Source organism: Acromyrmex echinatior, chromosome 1 (genome assembly GCF_024713525.1).
Source record: "Acromyrmex echinatior isolate Ae372 chromosome 1, ASM2471352v2, whole genome shotgun sequence".
Taxonomy (NCBI): domain Eukaryota; kingdom Metazoa; phylum Arthropoda; class Insecta; order Hymenoptera; family Formicidae; genus Acromyrmex; species Acromyrmex echinatior.
The window spans coordinates 19,260,935-19,279,684 of NC_141852.1; the positions used below are offsets into that span (position 1 = coordinate 19,260,935).

An 18,750-nucleotide genomic window follows, 5' to 3' on the forward strand; every position below is an offset into this window, starting at 1 on the left:
ACAATCAGTTTGCAATTAGTCCTTCTGAAATGTTGCCATATTGCATCTAGGCAGCCGTACCTATTTTGCCTACTTCTACGTATCCGCCAGGTTACATTGCTTTCTGTAGACAGTAAATGGCGCATTTACACGAGTCATTTATCACGTGATATTTAGCTTGGCAGCGTTTCAGTTAACTTTGAAATTTAAGTCCATACTACGGAATATTATTAACGGTTTAGTAACGTGTCATTTATCAAATCGCTTAATGGTAAGTATTAATCTTCTCTCCTTCGGTGAGCAATAATATGAAAATTGTACTACTTCGTAGTAGTTATGTTGTTGTTACTTGTAATTAAGCCCTACGGCGAGCATTAGAATTTGATGATCTGTGATTATATCAATTTCATGTTAACTATATAGCAGTCACTTAAATGTATAAATTCTGCTATGGAAGATATAGTATGAAATATATTAATTATACATATATACATATATATATATATATATACATGCATATAAGTTCATATAAATTGAGTAATTAATCGTATTTTACATTACAAATGAGATTGAATATTTTAATGCTGTAGATAGTACAATTAGACAATTATTCCTTTTTAAATTGTAACAAAGAAATATGCATGTGTGTGTTTACATGTATGTGTGTGTGTGTGTAATATACGTTTGTATTATTATATATCTTTACATGAATATATTTTTATAATTTCTTTTTTGACTATTTCATCATGATCTGCTTTCCGCTCTAATTTCTGTTAGTGATCTGTTAGTATCATTCTGTATTGTCATACATGATCGTTTGTATAGACTATATCTCAATGTTGATATACCTAATAACGCCAGTAGCTTCCTATGTGTACGGATATTCTAATTATACACTCGTCATTCACCTACATATATATATATATATATATGTCGCGCTTAAACGCGACCACTCGAGAATTTCCTCGCAAAGGGAATAGTGGACAGTGATGATTAGTCTTATGAATAATAAATCTGTACAAATAGCAAGTAAACGCGAACTTCTAATCAATCGATAAATTAAGTCTGTTGTTTAGATAAATGTTACTTTGACCGATATTAAGCATTTTAACAATATATTAACAATTTTTTTTTCTTTCTAAAACAGAAAATAGATTATTGAATCAATTCAATAAAAAGGTCGCGCATAGAAAATGCAATGTGAAAAGAGATATCTTAAATGTTACGTCGTCGAGTATTTTATTTATCGTCGATAAACTGCGTCGATTTCACGATCCAACTCATTTGCCGTTACAGTCGTCGCCACATCTTTCTTTCCGATCTACTTTTAGTAATTGAACGCTGCTTAAGGCATCATTCGACATCCATCGGCAAAAAAGCTCTCTTGCCAATATCTCACCGACGCCGATGCGTCCGCACGACATCCCGCTAAGCGGCGTCCGCAAAAGCTGCCGTCGGTGGTTTCTACGAGTTTTTAGCCTGTCTAGATCGATAGGAACGCCCGAACCAGTGTCGAAGGGGCTGTTGGGAGGATGGTATGAGATGGGCGTAGGGAGGTAGGACGGGTGCGAATGGGTTGAGAAGTAGTGGACGCCACTTTGTGCTGCATCGACATGAATTTGTATCCCTCCGGAGCTGCCGGCCACCATTCTCACTTCTCTTTCTCTCACTGCTGTGTTCTCATCGACGCAACCCGGTCTCTTTTTCTCGTTCTCTCGTTCGTTCTTCGCCGTCCCGCGTCATCCCACCCCGAAAAGCTCCAGCAGCTTGCGGAACCCAGCCATCAAGTAAAAATACATCACGTTCGGCCGATCCCAAGAGCGAGTCGACACCCCGAATATCAAGAGCGATCCTTTCAGATCAACGTGCCATCGGTTTAACGATTTTCCTTTTTGTCGCTTTAGCTGCGCAGGTGATTTTTAAAGCGACCTTCGGGAACGGTGACAGTAACACGCTCGAGCTTTTTTCACGTGTCACGTATTTGCTCATGCGAGCGTACCACTGGCCGCAGGCGTGCTTAGACTTTATCAAACGATGAACGATCAGCGCGGTAAGGTGCCGCATTAATGTATCTTAGCATATACATACAATTGTCATTAATATACGAAGTGTGTGAACCAATTTTGATCATCCAATATTTTAGTTAGTAACATCTTATCAAATTTTAACATATTAAAATTATGTTTTAAAATTTATGATTTTTGTAGTAAAAAGATAAAAGTCTTGCTACGCCTGCACAAAAGAATTTCTTCAGAAGCGGTATTCTCTCTCTCTCTCTCTCTCTCTCTCTCTCTCTCTCTCTCTCTCTCTTTCTCTCTCTCTCTCTCTCTCCATCCCCTCTCCCTCCCTCCCCCCTTTCTTTCTCTTTAAGTCTTATATTCTATGATTACCACTTCAGAAAAAATTTCACCTTGTAGGACGTGATAAATTCTTGTGATGTATAAAATGCATGAGTTTAATAGCTGCATAGCAAACACATTCTCTACATCTCAACGCGAACACGCACCAACGTGATTACATCTGTGTACACATGCTAGTCATGCACAACTGCAGAATTCATATTATTAGTCAATTATTTCCAAGCATTGTCCCGCAATGCAATCTAGTGTATACGGGAATAACGCGTTTCTATGCATACAATTATGCGACATTATTATAATATTATGATATAATATATCTAAAACTGGGCACCGCTTTGCGTACTCATATTACATATTGCTGTGGAAAAGTTTGCGAACAAGAGGTACACAGAGAAATGCGGATAAATAAGCGTCGCGAAACACCTTCGCTACGCGTAATCAGAAAATGTACCATGTACTAACTCATCCATTCACTTGTTCATATCTCAACTTTTTCTCTCCCTCTCTCTTTTTCTTTTTCTGCCTCTCTCTCTCTCTCTCTCTCTCTCTCTCTCTCTCTCTCGCGCTCTTTGCTTCTGTTACGCAACGCTGTAAATATGTAGCGACGCTTAATCACATTTCATGAAAGTTCTGCTCACAGCGTCGAAGCATCGACGTCCTATCGGTTTGTCACCCGAGGATGATGCCATTGTGTAACAATACTTCGGTAGTAACTCGCCGCTACCCTTACTTGCGAACCATCTCTCGGAAACCAACCCCCGTCTCCCTTCTCGAAGTACCACGTTCTCCGGTACTTGCAGGCTGAATAGATCCGCTGGCGGATAGAACGTATCCATAATGCGCAAGCTTAGCGCGCGCGTGTTAGGATCGGTCCCGGGTACAACCGGGCAGATTGAGGCTTAGAGCAACGGCAAACAGCATCAATTTGGCATCGCGCCACCACGCACGCTGATAGATACACGATAGGTGTATGTGCGTGTAACATACAGACGTAGGTACGGAAATCCTTGCACACACGCACTTTAGATACTGTATCGTGCTGACCATTTAATTAAGCCGATTCAATGTAAACGAGACTGGACTGTGGTAATGTTCATCGGCAATCATGTGACGACTCTCATTAATATCGCTCTCATTCCAAGTAATTTTCTATCTCACTTCGATGATTCCATAAAGGCCGAGTATGCCTCTGAAATTAGAGGGGCTCATGGCTGCAGCGGTCGCGTATTGGCTTTGCGACTGTTGACGGGTAAACTTCTACCCGTGCATAGGCAGCGCGCAATGAATAAAACATACGGGATACGGTTTGCATTTGGCTGTGGAACTAATTGTGACGCGATAGGCCAACAAACTAATCATTTTCATCAGGCACTTAACGTTCACTTCTCGATGTGTACGTAACCGTGCCGTTTTTGCTGCTACGTTTCCCATTTCGAAATAAGAAGTAATCAACCCCGATTCGCGACCGACAATTTCAGCTTAACGCGTGACCATAATTCGAAATGCCGCTTTCAACTAAGGATTTACGTCATCCAACTGGTGTATAGGATATGAGTATATAGGTGTATTGCGCGTTGTACGCGCGTTATGCAATCGGTCGCAGTACGAGTTTGAGTTCTGGTTGGCCAACGGGTCACTTCTCTTAACCGCTGCACCTCTTGAACTATTTAATTAAGCTGATTCCATACACAGGCGAGAATGAACAGGAGAAACACAAGCGGGACTCGCGAATTCCATTTATGCGAGACGATTTCACGCTATTGTTTCGTCAATATTCATCATCATGATTGTACGAGGGATGGATAGGCGCGGTGGCAATGAAAATGATCGGTGAAGGTCTGCTTGGGGAGTATCGACGGGCAAAATCCGACGTGCAACGTAGCAACGGCAATTCGAGCGCTATCTACGCTCGTCTAGGGACAATGCATCATGCATCCCGTTGCTGCAGGTACGCCGGTGAACCTTGCACAGCCAGTACACACCGGACTGGCTGCAGCACAGTTTGAGCTATGCATTGGCCAATATGTCGTTCATCCCCTAAATCACGACGATTTACAGTTGAGCCTGGACGCGCTATCGATGCCGGCTCGTGTATACGTAATCTACGCTCTTTCGCCTGTCACGGGACTGACGAAATAAAAACTGTTGGGAAAAATTCAGGCGTAACGATTCTAGTCTTCCCTTTGCTATGACACGTTGTACACCACCGAACAAATTGCCCATATTTTTGTCTCACCAATCACGAACCAAGAACTACTCGGTGTGTCAAGGATAGCAGATGCTAACATTTGTTAACAAAATTGCACAAGTTTTATAAGACTACATATAAAATGCATTGATAACATCTTTAAGATGATCGATTATAATTATTGAACTTTATAATAATTTACGAAAACACGTAACTTTTAGAAGATGTCAGTATACTGACAAATTAATCACAATATGTCATTGTGCGTTAGCCTACTACATTTTCAATTCGTGATTACAATTATAAATGCTTAATTTGAATTGCTATCTATTATGAATATTATCAAAATTATTCTAGTCTTAGTTAAGTTTCGTGTAATCACCAAAGATAACTTGCGAGGTAATAATTAAACTGACATACTTCATTATTCCATTCAATTTGAATTTCATATATATTTTCTATTTTTATTAATATTCATAATATTACGTAATTTCTTAGATTTTTTATATTAGTTTATTCATATGTTAACCCAACTATAATAGCTCAATTTCTTATAAAATTATTGTCAAATTACTTATAACAACGTAAATAAACAATTGAAAAATAATCGAATAAAAATTAAAAACTCGTTCTAAAAAAATCTAATGATCAGTTGAACTAGTTGCCAACAACCAAAATTGATAGGGAAATATGTTGTAATACACAAGCAGTAAATTAATCTTTAATTAAAAATTCGATTTATCTTCTATTCAATTCTATTCAACCGCCAACGTAGTGGCAAAATATTCGCTTCATATCACGCTACCTATATCGGTATTAATCAACTAAAATATTCACCTCAGCGTGTATTTTAAAAATGCCTAGTTCGCACATCCTATATATCGTGCATTCGCGTAGAAAAATCCTTGTACTAAAAACAACAGATCTAAAGTACCTTCGGGAGACAACCCGGTTAAAATCCCCGATGGAGTACGAGGCAGTTGGTTATTACCGACCACGAGAAACAAAAGAGCGGACCATGCTAGTAGAGGTTATATTATAGAAAGAGAAATTTGATCAGTGGTGAATATAAATGTATGTCGAACGAATTAATCGCTGATTGAAAGCAACTCAATCAACGTCACTTTGTTTTACTAAAATTTATAAATCGTAATTGTTTGATTTGATATTCTCTATAATTTTATTGAAACTGGTTATCATCCCTGCTTTCCTTTTCTTATGTTTCCCGACACACACACACACACACACACACACACACACACACACACACATTTTAAGATATTTTATTTATTATCAAATCATGTAGTTGCGAGACGATACTTAATATCAAGTTATTATTGTAAAAAAAAATATTTAATATTTTTTTGAATTTATATATTATATATATTACAGGAAAAAGATTTTACAATAATAATCTAGATGTAATAAAACTTATATTTTTCATTCGATTAAAATATTGTGAAAATCTGATTAGAAAATTATATGCAAAAATTATATATGTACATCGTAGAATTGCTAAAATTGAGAATGGATTCCTGTAATCCATATTTTATGCAGATACATTATGGAACGAAGATGTTTCCACGGGATTTAACAGGCGTTGCATTTATATACTATAAGACCACAAAATGGATATCTAATCGTGAAGATATGCAAACGTACAAATGTCAGCTTATAAACGTACCTAGGTATTGTGCATCATGGAACTTAATACCGCATCGTATGTATATTCTCTCGATAACTCAGACACACATCTATTGAAATACAGATCCATTATAATCCAACTTTCTATAAGCGTGACTTCAGTATTAAATTAAAGTACGTTTTACATTTATTTACTCTTAATTTATTGTCGTATATTAGTAATTCACATTTTTGTCACATCAAATATGTTATAAATTCTATTATGAGATGAATATTGATTATGTCGATAATACAACATAATAGAGCATCGAGAATTAGAATTCCCGTCTGAGAACATCTCCGTAATATCAGCGCTCCGTTATGTAGAACCCCGATACGACCTTCTATACGACCTGTAAATAGACTAGTAGAGTTACATTCCGATACCATCTCACCGGCCTACCCTGAAATGTTATTAAGACATATTACGCATCTAGTATTCCGCGACTATTAGCGAACAACGTTATTCACCTTAAGTGCACCAGTCTACGTTGAACACTGTCAAGCTGCGAAAATGTAATTTGAAAATGGCATATACCAAGAAACACAAGATGACATCTTTATTTTATTCACCAATGAAAACAATTAAATGTAATCAAACATAGGATAATGTACGAATGGCGTTCGCATCAGCTGGCGCATATCAGCTGACTCATATTTTCTAGTACTAAACCGAGTTCGAATCTTACGAACAGCACATGCACTGAAAATACTGCCAGTTCTAGGAGCGGCCATCCAAACCGAAATTCGATTGTGTTCACTTCGCTAGGTTTTCGCCGCATGGAGAATTAATAGAGGTTTTCATTGGCGGCACAGGCGCCATCTTCGGCCGCAGGGCATATTTTCTCTCGTGCATGGAAGTGCGTGCAAGTCGTACGGCCCGTTTCGAGGTACAGTAAATCAACATTTCACCGTTGTCCCGCGAAATTAAGGAAACCCTTGATCTACGGGCCATCCACGCTCGATTCCTGATCTATGGCGTAGCCTGGACTTTTGTGTGTCCACCCCCGCATTGTCCCGCTTCAATGGATCTCACTACCCCCAATCCCGCGCTCGTATTCGTTTCTTTCCTATTTTCTCCCCATCTTTTACCTTCGAAACTGTCGAGGGATCTATTCATGTCCCCGATCCGCGTGAAATTGTCACGCAAAAGACATGCTACAATTTCGTGAATAAATTTAAAACGAGTACTACGTACAGAATAACATTTTATGGTAAATTATTGTATCTTTTCTTCATGTGGATTTGTAATTATACAGGATGGCTTATGAAATATGATTTAGGTACCTTCAAACATTAATAATCAATACTATACCAATTCTGTATCAATTTTGTTAAAAATAAATATGTTACATTTATAAATTCAATAGATGACATTTCATGCGCCACATTGTAAATGTCATTATAAATAATAATTGATGTTGTATATTACTTTGAAACAAATTTTTATTTTTTTTAATTATAGATTATATAGCTAATATTTTGAAAAGAATTAATATATATATATACACACACACAAATACATAGAAAATAATATTCCATAATTTGAGTACTGTAATTGAAATTAATTTTGATGAAATCTTATACATAGTGTGTTAGCGAAAAAGAGTCACAGATTTTAAGGACATATAGAAAAACAAAAAATAAGTCAAAAAGTCCTAAATCCTAATAGACATAGATTTAAAAACGTTGCCAAGATATCTCTTAATCTTTGTTTAAATAATACAGTTTCCTTCAAATCAACTTAATAATAATGTAACGCAGAAAAAACGCATTTACTGTTTATTTTTAAATTATTCTTATTTATTTTTATTATTCTTAAAGTACATGTTCGAAATCTATCTTCCATATCCAAACAAGTTCTACATCTTCTCAAGAAAGATGCCCTCACTCAAAAATGCCTCAAAAAAAGCTTGTTTGAATATGGAAGGTGAACCTTTCGAACAAATACTTTGGTAATTGTTTGTTTTCGGACCTATGTTTATTAGGATTTTTTGATTTATTTTTTGTTTTTCTATATCTATATGCTCTTACAGTCTGTAACCCTTTTTCGCTAACACCCTGTATATGTCTTACACATATATTAAAAAATTTTAACGCATTAAAATAATCTAAACTTGCTAGCTATGTGATTAAAAAATAATTTGGCTTAAATTTTAATTGGATAAAATTCTTATAAACAATTCATTATATTAACTTTTCAATATACCAAGATATTTATTTACGATTTTATCAAGTTTGATGTGATATATTTTATACGATACATTTAATCATCTTTTTAACATAAAATGTTTAAATTATATAAATATGTACTGTACGATATGTATCAAAATTACCTTTCAAAATAAATGTCAAATAGGTAAATAATGTTCAAAAAGATCACACTATGCGTTCAAACTATACGAAAGATTGTTCTTCCAATTATGCGTGTATTAAGTAAAAAATTTATTTCGTATAGAAACTCAAGCGACACTGGATGCAAAATTAAACGGCCTTCCCTTATTATTAGCTCAGTATATTTTCCCATATGTAACTTGCATACACACGTCGTAAACATGCAACGTGCATACGCATGGCACGCAGGTGCTACTTCTATCGTGATTTTAGTAACCTTATTTCATAATGCATCGACATTTAAATGTGATAATACGTCACAATTGTAACGATAATGATGTTTTATATTCACTATCGAAATTACCGTTGTCGCTAACATCGATGATGGAAATAACGCTCATTTCAAATGAAAGCATCATTCTGTCGACTGGTAGGCATGTGAAAGGGAACGAGGGAGAGATGGGAAGAGAGATGGAGAGAGCTGCAATAATAAATGGCGCTCCATTAGTCCCACTTTATTGAAAACCGTGGGCCACGTTTTAACCACCAGACGGTAGGCGAACCATGACGCGTGACGTCATCATCGGAGATCCTTTAATGCTGGCATCTTTTTCATGCTGCGCCTTTTCTGCATTCACCCGGGCCATATTTCAACAAATCTTCTCCCTACGAAATCGGATCTTGCCAACTATTTACTACTGGATAATATCAAATTCGAAGGATTTTGCGAAATTTCGTTGAAAGCAAACCGATTCTAAAACCGCTTTCGTGTAAGATCCCTTTTGGTGAAATTACGTGATATTTGATCTTTCTTGATTCACGGGAAAGATTTCAGTCTTTTTAATCCTTTTGAGCAGTATGAATGCGATGCTCGCTGAAAAATTCAGCAGACAAGAAAAATGCATGGATAATTTAATCAACTAAGAAACCTACAGCGTAGATGAAAAGAACTATGTCAAGCAAGACGTTTCATGAAACTCTGCCTTAACAATATTTATTAATGGCAAAGAAATCTTTCTTATGATCACAGAAAAGACACTCAAGTATCGAATTATTCATTAAAATTATTAGCGCGTAAAAAGGATTTAATCACGAATTTATAAATATTTATCAACACATATATACAGATCAGAATTTTGTGTACACACACACATATATATATATATATATATATACAATACTATATCTTCAAAAGACAAATACTTGCGACACGCATTTATGCCGTAATATGCAACATTTATATGCAACATGATATATTGGATATATTACTTGGATTGAAAAGCAAACGTAACATTTTTATATATGCATTAAAGACAATTTCAAATCGACAACTCTCGATTTTATCTAACGTTAGATCTTAAATTTCCAGAGGATATCAAAAGAAATTTGATTGTTGATACTGGAAAATTGTATAAAAATCTCGGAGGCATCTACGAACAAAATAAACTTTTATCAATTTCCTGTTGATATCCTAATTTACCAAGATCCTGGCACGATGCGACGATGTCGATTGAGTTGGTCGAAAAGGAAGATGATGAGGATCGGACTAATTCACGAGAATGGACCACTGTGTGTGCCCACCGGAACCTCCAACTGGCAAGGATAGGCTATCAAACCGATTGTAATCAGACCACCCTCCGTCTCCGACAGTCCACTTCTATCTTATCCTTCTATACTTTCCAATGGTGGCATATCCCACTCAGAGTAACTGATGCCCCTGGTAGAGACCTTCCGGCGGTAACTCGATTTTCGACTACTCGTCTTGATCTATTCCTACATATCAGCGTGAATGAAACCGTATCGAGTCGGAGAGAGGATGTGGATAGGAGAAAGGTGAAACGAGAGACCAGAGAAGAGGAGCATATTTTATCGAGCCGATGCGAGGCTGTACCGCAACGCCACGACGTGCACTCGACCGCACGACCGTATGCGAATCGATAATTTATCCCCCCAAAAGCTTACTTCGCACACCGTTTCGTTGCACTCATCCGGCCGGTTTTAACCATAGAATCGCACAGATTTTCGTGGGTGAAAAAAACAGCATGTGTGATTAACGGAGATTACTAGCGCTTAATTCGATAAGGTGGTCGAATGAAACTCTAGTAATCTCCGTTGAGTTAGTATTTAAAATAATTGAAATATATGCAACAACGTAGCACAATTATCTACACTGGGAAAAACAAAGCAAGAATGAGAGATGTATTTAAAGAACATAAAACCAGTTAACATTGTAATAAATTGGCAAGTTTACCATTGCTTTTTATTAGATAGCTCAAATATTTATTGCTATTCAATAATATTATCACTTTACACATTAAAATTATCACATTCCCAAAGCGATCTCAATATCAATTATGTCTCGATCAGTGAAGAATGGAAACGCGTTTAATACAAACGCATCGGAATACTTATAATCCGATCCATCTTATGGAATAACATTAGCGTATATCATATTATTATACGATATACTGGCTTGAAAATTTAATACAATACTTCTAAAATAATAAATGTTTACATAATATTATTTAATATAATGTTATTCTGTAATTACACGCACACAGTTATATTATTACAATTTCTCTTTTTTCTTCTTTAATAAGAAACGGTATTGTTTCATGCTATTATTAGTTTTACACATAAAAACCATATGATGATTTATAATTAATCGTTAAATTTTCACAAATTTGCGGATTCTGTTTTTCGAATAGCAATATAGTTAACCGTACAAAATGATTATAACTAATAATTACTTATTAATAGTACATCTCCTGTTTCACGTTCCGGAATTTGTATCATTTGTTCAAAAACGGCTACAATTAGTAATTATTTATCATGTACCACTAACCGATCTGTATTTATGCAGGAAATGATTTAATTACGAATCTGTCTTTACCTCTATTCTCCGACGAGTTATTTTAAGTGCCTATCTTAGAGGTTGCATCTTATGTATTATGAAAGACCTTCGATTGTCTGAATAGCATTCTCGCGCTAAGAGTAATTTTCTGCGATGTTTCATTTTCCTTATATTATTTCGGATATTTCAGACAGAATCATCACGCTTTTAGCGAAGGAAAGAGCTCATTAACAATTTAATAAAGAGATATTCTCAAAACAGCTAAGCTTGTTATTTATTCAGTGTTTTGTGATTATAAGTATAGCAAAGTGATATCTTATATTTAAAAAATAATATTGTTAAATGGATAATATAAAAATTACATTACATTAAATTTAATAAAATATAATAAATCAATTTTATTGAAATCGTGTCGTGATTTTCTAAATGATTCTGCATTTTCCTCTTGTGTAGAGATAAATACAGTAATTTTTAAATGAACGTCACAGAAACACATTAATTATTTCTCTATCGAGTTACTGAATTTTTATCTACATTTTTGGATTATTGATTGCGGAGTTTAATCACAGAGATATGTATTTTGGACCAAGTATAATGAAATAAATATTTCATATCTAGTTTTGCATCCATTAAAGCTCATATACTCGTTGCAGAAATAATGTTTGAATATAATCATTATTATCTTCAATTGTAATTTTCTCAGCAATAAAAATGTATTATATTATTCTGTTTTCAAAATATGTCTAATCATCTTCTTTTTTATTTCAGAACATTATCACATATTTGTTGGAGACCTGAGTCCGGAAATCGAGACACATACCTTAAGGGAAGCTTTCTCAGCCTTCGGAGAGATCTCGTAAGTCCTCTTAATCTTGCTCATTAAAGTCGACTTACCGTTTTACTAGAGTTATATGAGCGATAATATAACGTCATCATAAAACGATAACATGGTATCACTAACGACTTTTCAAAAATGCAAAATAATCTGAATTTATTGAATTTATAAAAATTAATAAGTTTATGTTACAAGTATAAGTATATAAATTTACGTATTACTCTTTTTGTTCGCAAGTTTAGTTAATGAAAATATATAATTAATTAATAAAATTTTTATAAAACACATTAATACATATATTTAAAAAATATTTAAAAGAAGTATTCGCGTTTGCAGTAAAAAGAAAAAAACAACATTTTAACGTCGTCAAATGTTTTAACAAAAGAATATTTAATAATCTTTGAATATTTTATCTTTTTGTTTTATATACCTGATATAAAAATATCAGTTAAAAAATACTACTTGTATAAGCTTTCAGATGCTATTCAGAATGCTATACAGAATATTTAATTTGTTTAAATGCCTCATACATTGGAACATCTCTCTTTATCTTACTGATATCTATATATATCTAAATGTAAAAAATACTATAATATTTATATTTATATTTATATATATTGAAGACTCACGAGTACTGTTGCGAAGTCACAAATATCATTCACAATCTTAACGCTTCCGGAAATGCAATTTATAAAAATGTAGTACTAACCCACGGCTTTACTGAAGAAAAGCCACCACTCTGGAAAACGTCAGTGTCGACAATAAATAGACATAATCAAATCCCTAGAAGTTGCAATAGAAGGAAATCCGGAATATTTCGTTTTATCAACCGACTTGCTCAAGTTTATTACACTTTTAACGACCTCGCCCTCTCGTCCTAACTGAGCTGTTTTACGAGTTTCCATCATCGTCCGACGTTTCACGATGCACCGACGCGAACAATAATAACGCATATCTCTGCGATCGCGCGGCAGCTACCACGAGTCCTGCGACCTTGCGCTCTGTTAAACTCGCCGGTCGATAGATGCATGACGATAATATCGCAAGCACCGATACCCTTCGAAGTCGGGCTTGAGCTGCGAGCTGGAGGTGAAGTCGCGTCAATCTCCGCAGTCTTGATCGATTGTATCGGTAAACCAGTAACGTTAAGCCACGTGCATTTATGCAGCAGAAACCAGCGAAAGAGCTAATTTGACACATTTCTATAGACAGCATTTAAAGAACATAAATCCTTTGTAAGTTCCGCGCAATTAACTGATAATTGATAGACAAAACACTCAAACATTTCCTTCCCTGTTCTGAAGATTTTCTTTTTATAATGGTGTTAACACAATTCGAAATAATTAAACAGAAAAATTTGGAAACGTGGAATGCTATGATTTTTTATTTTCGATATATCAAAAATTTTTCATAAATTCAAGAATGGAGTGACGGGAACTACTTTCCATTATATTCTATTCTTAAATTTGTGAAATATGAAGAGTCCTTTATAATTCTTAATTTTATTGTTAAAAGTTTTCAATAATTACTTTTATTATATTAAATGGACACAACTAAAAACACATCTAAGAATAATTTTAATGTAATCATGCTCTCAGATATTCAAGTAATGTGAAAATTACCTTCACTTATAAAGGTAAATTATCATATACCTACACCAAGGATTCGTGGTAGTCTAAGAATAGGCATAATCAGCAGCAGAACTTCGATTTCGCAAGGAAATTACGTGAGCAAAACAAAAGGAACATATTGAGCTTGCATTTTGCAAGCATGCGAAGTGTCAGTAAGTCCGCGCTCTACATCGATTGTATCTGCAAACCAGTACGTTACGCCCTGTGATTTTACGTGACGAAAGTTAGAGACAGTATCGCGATTTCGCGCAACGATACATCGTAAAAGTGAACAAAATAAATATAGCTAATTATTTGATATTATTACTGTCTAAACATTTGTTTTGCACTAATATTGTTCTGGAAAAATATGTTAATAATAGCTTATCATCTCGCACTTTATCATCTCTTTCGCGAATTAAGAATCTCAATCCGTAAAAATCGTAAAGGTAGAATCGTTTCTTCTAAAGCATAGATCTTCGTATCCGTTTCTCTTGCGGCAAGAAATCTCCATTCGGATTTCGCATCCTGATTTATTCTTGGCTCATGCAGATGCACCACTTCTGCGTTCACGAAACTTCACGAGTATTGCTTGATAGGAGAAAAAAGGGGAACCGCCGTGCGAGGTATCGAAATTTCAGATTCCAATCTAAACTCGGCCTTCGAGCGACAACCATGTTCAGTAGCGAAACAGCTGGAGGTAGGTACAGTTTGCGCCGTTTGGCACAAGAAGACGGTAGAAAAATGGGCCCTCTCTCCCCTCTGGAAAAATCGATTCAAACTCGCTCCACGAGTACCTAAGCCGCGCTTTAAAAAGCTAGTGAAAAATTGCCAGCGGTTTTCTTCTTTTATTTTGTTTTTCCCCCAGCCTCTTCCTTTTTCTCTCCTCTACCAATGCTCCTCACGCCTCTTCTGTGCTCCGTTCAACGCTCCTTTCCCCGATCCCAGGTACGTTCTTCCTTGCCTCAAATGGTTTATTCCAGAAAGGCCTGCTATGCTTCGTTCTTTACGCGATAAACAATCGTGATTAATTATATCCTTAGTGAGATACATTTGATCGAGCTTGATATTACACTAGAAGAAGATAAAGGTTGTGTACATACTGTCAGTTATATTAGAAATAATGAAGATAAATTTGTTTAAATTTATTTTTGATACAGCGTCTTTTGACTTCCTTCAATAATAAATGCAGCTTAGAACAGCGAGTTATCACAAATTTATATCGATATTCCATGCTAAGCAATTTCACGATTCTTATACATGCCGGTCAGCGTATTTCCTTCAAATATGAATAACGCCATACCATGCTGGCGAATATCGCTTGCCAAGCGTGAAACGCGGTTTAGCGCTTCTGCTTTTCGGGCAAACCTTTATGAATATTGCACCATAAATTTTAGTTTTATATGTATATATATATATATATATATATATATATATACATATATATATACATAATATATATATATACAAGATATATATTTTATATATATGCAGGTGACCCATCATCGCGAAATGTCATCAGGAAATATATGATCGTTTTCTTTATGTTCTTGCATAAACTAGCAACATGTGAGAGTATTACTTGTATCTCTTTCCTGAAAATACCTATTTCTTATAATTATAGCATAAATTTTTACATAAGAAGTGTACTTAAGTGTACATTTTGATATTTTGATTTTTAGATTTTTTTAACTATTTTTATTTTATTTCTTATGTTGTTTATGAATAGAGAGGATGTATATGACTTAAATAAATATTTATAACATTTTGGAATAATATTTTTATCTCTATTATTAACAATTTCTTTTGATAAATCATTCTTTATAGATAAAAAAATAATTATATCTATAATGGACAATGTTATAGCTGAAGATACATAAAACGTAAATTTATAGGAAAGAACGGTTTTAATTCTATTTGAATCGACAACAATTAAACTATTAGCAATAAAAATAATTTTAGACAAATGTTTGTAATAAATAAATGAAGAAATTTAATCGTTTAATACTATTATAACATAAAATGTCTTATAAAATACAACAAAGTAATTAAATTAATTAAAGTAATTATAATTAAAGTAATTAAATGTAAAGAAGATAAAAAAGTAAAGAATAGTATATCCAATATCATCCTAAAGATGTTAAATGAGTTCTTTTGTACATACGTTTCTAAGTACAACAATTTTGCTTAAAATATAAGACTACTGAAATTAAACAGAAATAAAAATACAACTTTTCAAATATGCTAAATAATATCTAAAAGAAAATTACATAGAGAATCTTATAATAAATTTAAATTTTTCATAAAAATTTGTAAAAGAATTAGAGAAAAAAATATACATGAAAAATACTTACTTAAGAAGAAACCATTTTTGTCGATAAAAACTAAACGACTGTACAGAACACGTAATTATTTAGATTAAAAATAAATTACAACTGAAGTAATATAACTGAGCTGTTAATATTAAAAATCTCAGTACTGTTAAAAAATAATTAATCCCAAGATACAACATGTTCCTAGATATCAGTGTCTCTCCTACACATATACTTTTAAAAAATATATTTAATATTTTTTACTTATAGTATTATAATTTAAATCATTCAGCGACTCTTGTAAAGATTTTTATAAATAATTAATTATAATTCAATTACATTATTACATATATTACTATCGCAAAATAAATTATATATTTGTTGATACATTTATAAAATTAAAATATGCTAAAATAATAAAATTATATTATTAAAGAAGAAAATAAGATTCGTGAAATAGCTTAAACTGAATAGTTTAAACTGAAAAACTCAAATTAGGATACTTTCCAAGAACGTTTAAAGTTTAAATATACCTATATAAAATGGTTTGTATTAAATATACAAAGCATAATTATATTTAACAATGGAATTTAATTACAAATTGCTGATTCGCCTGCTATCAATTAGAAATTTTAACAATGCAACTTGAAATTTTAACCACGTAAATTAATTATCGGTCATAATTCGCAAACGATGTAGCATCGAAACATAAATCGAGCCTTTAATCAATGTCACAATTACCGATAGTGCAGAGTAAATCGGGAATACTTTGAAAGACATATTAAAATGTGCTTAATGATGATGACTTTAACTCCTTTATTCATTTAATCGTTTGATGCTTCCATTATATTAATTACATTATAATGTGATCAAAGAATCATTGTTCTCTCTCTCTCTCTCTCTCTTTCTCTACATATATATATATATATATATATATATATATATATATATGAGTATCTATCGAAACTTAGGGATAGTTACTACAATGCGCGACTACAATGACTACAATAGGAAAGGGATTTCTGGAATAGTCCATTCACGTGAGTGCGACAACTTGCTTCAACCTATGTCCACATTTGCATACGAGCACATTGTACTTGCACTTTGATTGCTCTTGCAGATTCGAAGTAACCACCATCAAAGACAAAATAGCTTCGAGTGATACAAACTGAATGATATTTTAACATGTTATACATTCTATATAGAAATCATTGTACGATTATATATTTATTGTGATTAATATATCAATTTTTATTATTGAATGGATACATATACATGCAAAAAGATATCGCAAGAAATTCTATTCTTCTAGATTTTCAATGAACATATCAAATTAGAAAATGTTGCGATACAACATTAATATTTTTTTTTCGTTATTCCAATAGTACTATAGTGTGAAAAAAAGTTAATAACAAAGTGAACGTATTATGTAGAAACACAAAACAACGCAATAGCAATATAACGCAAATAAATGCATAACAATATATGTAATGCGTAAAACGTATAATACAATATATTGGTTACTCAAAGAAGCAATTTGTGCATGTTGCTCTCAAGATCACCATTTATGATCGCGCGTTTTGGGCATTTCAGTACAGCGTTAGGCCGTTAGTGTCACAGCTTGATCTCAGCGGAGAACCAAAGCTCGCTTTCAGGTTTAAATGGTGGTTAAGTAAGCTGCACGGTCGTCTCCTCAGTTGCCCTTTGCCGATATATCTACCCTCTAATATACACATTCACGCCGCGCCGGTACAGGCGTGCTGCCATTAAACGTGTCCGCACACCCGCGCATGCAAACGTGACTAACACATTTCCAGAGGCCAGCGCGCATATCCTATAACTTATGATACACGAAGGCGTCGTTATAACCGGTCTCCCTTACGCTTTCGTACCACTTCTCTGCCACTTCCTTCATCCAACCATTTCGCACGTCCACCACCGCCGCCATCCAGTTTTAATCCATAGATCTAGAACTGGAGAGTACGGAAGGAGCTTGCGGAGCCTGTTGAGACTGTCGGCGCAGTCTGCTTGGCAAAAGTATAACGAGTAGTACCCGACATGTCCCTGTGCACATTGCCGTATTCGAGATTTCGTTATTAATATTTAACTACGGCGGAAAGATTAAAAAGTTTTAGGAATTTTAATATAGCCGTACCCCAGGGAGTCGTTTCCATGCTGAAACCTGCGCCAGGCGTTCACATAGACGTCACTGCGGCCAGCCACGTGTGTGCGTGCAGTTGGCGACCACATACACCGTGGAAATGCGTATACGGCATCCTACACGTGTGAAGATGCACGCGTATGCAACGCTTATGTAGAATGCATGAGCGCCATGCATGCACGCACGAACACATTGATATTCGGCCGCGCCGTTTCTCACGGCGTAGCGAACAGAATTTTAACGACCCTCGTTATCAATCTCGCGACGAGCGAGTCTCGACTGACCGATCGATCGATTCCGATCAGCATCACGGTGTACCTTGTTCGTTAACGCTCTATGGAACCGAAGCCCATTATACATATATATATAGTGTCAAGTATATCGTAGATGAAACTCGTAATTTGATTTGTAGTGACGGACAGCGTTCATTTAAC

At 34.6% G+C, this 18,750-nt stretch overlaps 1 protein-coding gene across 4 annotated transcripts in view; it reads left to right on the forward strand.

The window, feature by feature from the left end:
• LOC105154894 (nucleolysin TIAR) overlaps positions 1-18,750 on the forward strand; it is a 433,573-nt gene that overhangs the window by 327,468 nt on the left and 87,355 nt on the right. For all 4 annotated transcript variants that reach the window (XM_011070678.2, XM_011070679.2, XM_011070685.2 and 1 more), the window contains one exon: positions 12,167-12,254. In XM_011070678.2, the coding sequence (XP_011068980.1) occupies positions 12,167-12,254 (88 nt within the window). The remainder of the gene's footprint in view (positions 1-12,166; positions 12,255-18,750) is intronic.